Source organism: Limulus polyphemus, unplaced genomic scaffold (assembly GCF_000517525.1).
Source record: "Limulus polyphemus unplaced genomic scaffold, Limulus_polyphemus-2.1.2 Scaffold1939, whole genome shotgun sequence".
Taxonomy (NCBI): domain Eukaryota; kingdom Metazoa; phylum Arthropoda; class Merostomata; order Xiphosura; family Limulidae; genus Limulus; species Limulus polyphemus.
In genome coordinates, this window is record NW_013667549.1 from 174,237 (window position 1) to 179,985 (window position 5,749).

The 5,749-nt window shown below is 35.3% G+C and overlaps 1 protein-coding gene across 6 annotated transcripts in view; it reads right to left on the reverse strand.

Moving 5' to 3' along the window:
• The window catches only part of LOC111087267, a 60,478-nt gene that overhangs the window by 9,327 nt on the left and 45,402 nt on the right, over positions 1-5,749 (reverse strand). For all 6 annotated transcript variants that reach the window (XM_022393316.1, XM_022393318.1, XM_022393315.1 and 3 more), the window contains one exon: positions 3,590-3,659. In XM_022393316.1, the coding sequence (XP_022249024.1) occupies positions 3,590-3,659 (70 nt within the window). The remainder of the gene's footprint in view (positions 1-3,589; positions 3,660-5,749) is intronic.

A 5,749-nucleotide genomic window follows, 5' to 3' on the forward strand; every position in this document is an offset into this window, starting at 1 on the left:
CAAATGACATAGGTGAAAAAGAAATTACAGAACAAACCTAAAAATTCAAATCCACAAAGATTGTTTGTTTGTTATTAATTTTGCATAAAGCTACATGAGGGTTATCTGCACTAACTGTCCCTAATTTAGCAGTGTAAGACTAGAGGGAAGGTAACTATTCATCACCACCCACCGCCAACTCTTGGGCTACTCTTTTACCAACAAATAGTGGGACTGACTGTTATATTATATCGCCCTTACAGCTGAAAGGGTGAGCATGTTTGGTTTGATGGGGATTCGAACCTGCGAGCCTTAGATTGCGAGTCAAGTGCCCTAACCACCTGCCCATGCCAGGCCAATCCACAATGAAATAAAGAGGAGGAATATTGTCCTCTACAGGTAAAAAAAAGACCTTGTGCAAACCTAGGAAGTGGAAAGAGCTGATCACAATCATCATCCTCATGATCAGGTTCACACAGGAGGAAGTGCACTTGCAACATATGGACAGGGAGATGAGGCAATGAGGGCATTAATGGAACCATGACTCAACAAATAATGGTATTAATTTCCACCAGAATCAATTACTCTCCAGTGGCTACAGACAAAGTATGGTGTTAGTTACATTACTAAAATCTTGGGAGGTGGAGGTAGCTCCAAGAGGAAAGAACCTAGAAACCGGAAATTTTGCACACATACTAAGTAGACCCTAAGGATGTGCACCTGGGTATTATTATCCATGTACGTGTGCATATTTTTGTGAGGCAAGCTAGTGAAAAACCACCTAGAAAAGAATATGTGACTGCCATAGCTCCAAGAGCAAAGAACCTAGCAATTTGAAATTTTGCACTCATACTATGTGGATTCTGAGGGTGTGCAACAGGGATTTATTAGTTATCCATGTGCATGCATGCATATCTCTTTTATGAGGAAGGCTAGCGAAAAATCACATTGTAAATAACTGTGACTGCCATAACTCCAAGAAGAAAGAACCTAAAAACCTGAAATTTTGTGGACCCTGAGGGTGTGCACCTGAGTATTACTTATCCACGTGCAAGCTAGTGAAAAACCACATAGAAAAGAAGTGTTCCATATATAACAACTTCTAATTTATAAAACATCCAGTGCATTTTGGTAACAATGCATTCAACCATGGCTTTTATGTCATGTTGCTTAGCAACAAAAGTATATAGGTTATACTTCTATGCTAAAATGGGTTCAGAATATACACACTATCAACCTAATAACCTGAGTGAAGCTGGGTACTTTCACTAGTTCAAAATAAAATAAAATCAACAAATGTTAACACTGGAATACAGGCAGTATCTATCTTACAGTAGAAGCAGTACATGTTGAATACTGTATCCAGGATAAAATTGTCAAGACTACAACAGATAACAGCAGCAACTTTGTCACGGTCATTGGCATATTTTAAAGTTATGAACGTACATTTCCAAACAATAGCCCTTGTTCAAGTAAGCTGCAACTATGTTTTCCATGGTCACCCACTGCCTCTGCAGAATTACTCCTATTTATAACATCATGCATGCATTGGTCAATTAGAGAAAAACTATAAAATATCATGATAAGAATATATAATGACAGAGAAAGAGAGAACAATCTGTATTATACAAACATGGGTATGGGAATGAATTAATAAATGAAGAACGAATGAAATAATGGGAGGATAGAAGATATATATTACTTACATAACAGATATAAATTACAACCCAAATCCATATAATTAACCCTTTCATGACTAGAAGTCATTCCTTAATATTAATAAAATTGTCTGGTGTTAGCCAGAGTAAATATTAAATGGACCATCCGTATATATATATACACACACACTGCAAATGTATCCAAATAGGAGTAATATAATATTACTCCTAGTTGGATGCATTTGTTGGTTGGTTTCTGGTTCACTTAGTTGGAAGTTAGATCGTAACATTGCTCTTCGTGGTTGGATTACCAGCCATGTTATTTTTTTGCGCTTATGTTTTAAGTTTAAATAATAGAGTAATAACTTCTTTTAGAGATTTTTCTTCAATGATGAATGCAATTTCTCTCTTGACCAACTGTATGGTGATGAGGCAATCAAAGATGATGATGATCACTAAAACAAATATGCTGTAGAAATTCATTTTCTAGCTAATATATTAGCTGTTGATGAAAAGGTATGAATAATCATCACATTCGTGTATATTAATTTTGACAGACATCAAAGGCATGCCTCTCATACATTGAATCTCATCTACTACTGATGTAGATAAAGCTTTAAGTGATGCTTGGTTTTCTTTGTCCAACTCATTGGAATTCAATGTTTGATGCCCTAATTCATGTACATAAGTTAATACCTAGAAGTGAGTCAAGTGACCAAGTGTTAGACTGACCTTTTGATCAACTGGGCACTATGCGGCTGAATTCAGCTGAGAATTTGTTTATTACGAAACATGTTCAAGTCATGAAACCTACTGATAGAGCACCTGACAACTTGCATTGTGAGAACAAAACATTTATGGGACTACTTATTCCTACCTTGCATGCTTGTCTAGCCAAACTGGGCAATTTGAACAATAGAAGGTTGCAAATTTATAAGCCCCAAATTGAAGTATTAATTCAAAGCATAGAAACTAGGTTTGACAATGTGTTCTTTTCACTTGCCTTGCAGCGCATTAATTCCAACTGGATAAAATCCTCTCTACTGAGAGAATAGCTGTATTTGATGAAATGAAAACTGACTTTAAGACTACATCTAGAAATGCGTCATTGTGAACAGTCTTTACAAAACACTTATATAGAAAAGCACCAATTACTTGAGCACTTTTACGTCTCATACGTTTTGCTCCCTTTATTTGCAGGAATCTGAAATAATCGTCTTCAACTTCTGTTTCTGTTATGCTATCTTGATTAGGTGATCCTGAACTGTATTGTGCTGTGTGTTCTTCTATTTTTGTGATCATTTTTTGTCGAACTTGTTCCTTCTGATTTTCAAGAATCCAGGAGAGCTTGAAGCTAGATTGAAAACATGCCTAAAGAATTGAATTGTCTTCATCGATGAGGCATGTCTGATGGAAGCTTCAAAAAGAGATGTTTTCTTAAAACGTCACATTGATATTGGCCTCCAAATATAATAGTTTTAACTGTAGTTATTACTTGAAGTAAACTTTATTAAATTATTTCACAATAATTGATAGGCTACTTATTAGTTATTTTAGTGATTTGTATTCCTTTTTCTTGTATTGTGTAAGTCATATGTTGCTCTTATTTTGAATATTATAAAAGAAGAGTAAAAGTAGCCTCTTTAATTGATATTATAAAACCTCTCAACGTATAATGCATTTTTTTCTGTCTTGAGTTCAATGCTTGGAGTTCATCTCTGTATACATAACACAATATATGATGTACACAGTGTATGTTGTATACACAAAATATAGGTATCTAATTGAAAAATAACGAGTAACAACTCATTACTCCTTACATTTTTAAATAAGTGATGTTTGTGGCAACAACACTATTATATTTAGCAGGTAATGGCCAAAGTAACATCATAACTTTTTCTAGTAAATTGCCCAACACTGCCTATAGCAAAAACAAAGACTATTATACTAACCAAAGAATATAGATCAGGATAATTACAAAAAGTATTATTGTCACAGTTCTCCAAGTTGTTTCCTTGCAATCTGAAAAAAAAAGAAAAAATAATGCAGATACAACTGACAACCCTATACCATTTGTAATATACTACTTACCTCTTACAAGTCAGCAGTATAAACATAATAGTATTAAAATGATCAGAAATTACGTTTTCACAGGACTACTTATGAAATGTTGTCATTATTTTTTTTAGTTGAAATTTTTTTGTTCAGAATTAAAAGAAATTAAATATATAAACACACATTCCTAAAGTTAACATTTTCTTCACCTAAAAAATGTATTTCCGATAGACACCTCTTCACACAGAAAGCTATCTTTCCCATGCCTTAGAGATTTGCATGCCACCAACCTTTAAGCTTTCCTATCTGATTTCATGAGTTTTCTTGTGAATTGCACTACTGCATAATGATGCTGTTATGCAGCAAAAGCTCTCCAATAGAAGGATGATACAGCTTCGCTGTGCACTAACTCCATCGATGAATTTGCACTTGTGTGTTTTCATTCTTGACGAGGCAAGTATGTGTAAAGTGCACTGGAAGTGGGGAGTAGGGTGGGAATTGTGTTAAAAGGTGAGTATGTATTGAAAATACATTTTCAAGTAAAGAAAATGTTAATTTCCGAGATGATACACACCTCTTCACACAGAAACCTAGAATCCCACTTTGATATGATAGAGGGACTGGTGTGAAATTTACCTAGTTGAACTCCCTTCATAAAGCACTTAAAGGAAACTCATGAAGTGTGACACCCAATGACAGAAGCTCCATAGGGGCACACCTGTGGGAGACTACATCACATTTCTCTCATAGTACACTCTTTGCCCGGAATGTAAGGGAGGAAAAGGCAAACAAGCTCTATGTGTCGTGGATACTGGTGGAAGGAGAAAATAGTCACTCGAGTACTTACACACAAGAGATCAGAGAGCCAATACGTGTAGCATGGTTGGGGTGCACTCAGACACTACTTAGCGCACATATCAACTCCACCATCAGACATTATTGGACAGACACCAGCTGCAGAAGGAGGGCACATAAATTATGCCGTATAATGTATAATGTTGTGTGCATGCCTCAACTCGACTGAACAGACATCAGCTGTAGGAGGAGTGCATGATAATGTGCAATAACTTTCCAGAATTCCACATCAGAGAAACCGAAAGAAAATTGGAAACCAGATTTACAGAACATAATAAAAAACTCCCTTGTTTACCACCATTGCAACTCAAAAAAACACAATACATGTATACAAAACACTGTAATTTTAAACAAAGTACCAAACATCAATAAACACAGAATAAAGGAAGCTATCATAATTGAACAAAACAGCCTCACCCAAAACCAACACCTATACTAAGATGTGAAGAAATCTCAGGCATCTGACCTCTTTATTCCATACTGTATATACAGTGTATATTCACATGTCTCTACTACTTCACTACTTGTACCTGAGGATGACATAATCTTATTGCAACATTGTACATCTATAATAAAGTTTTCTTTATTACCCAGTCAAGCCATCTCCAAACTTTTATTTTCTAAAAAGTGAGTTCCTTGTTATCAAATTTAAACACATGTTTATGTTTTTATTGAAATGAAAAAAAATTGCTATAGAGAGGTTCCTATCCAACCTTCCACCCAAAAATCATGATTGTATGTTGTACCTGTCAGGAAACTGTTCATGGGTGGTCAGACCAATGTAAAATCGTTCCATGCACAGAAAAAAAATATTCATTATTGGGAGAGGTGCTACTGTATTGTTACATCATAATGTATCATAGTTTGCAAAAAGTACTAGGTATCAGTCAGGCAATATATATATATATGTGTGTGTGTGTGTATATGTATATATATATAAGCATCCAAATTAGAGCAATGAAGGATGAAAGTTGTTGTTGTTGTTTGTTATTAAGCACAAAGCTACACAAAGAGCCATCCATGTTCTGCCCACCACAGGTATCGAAACCTGGTTTCTAGTAGTATAAGTCCACAACATACCACTGTGCCACTGGGGGGTGAAAGGGAAAGTAAAAGTGAAGTTAAACTGCATGTAATTTTAGTCATAATGGGCAATTTATAAAGTGTGTTTGGCAGCTTGTATTGTAATAACAGAGATATAG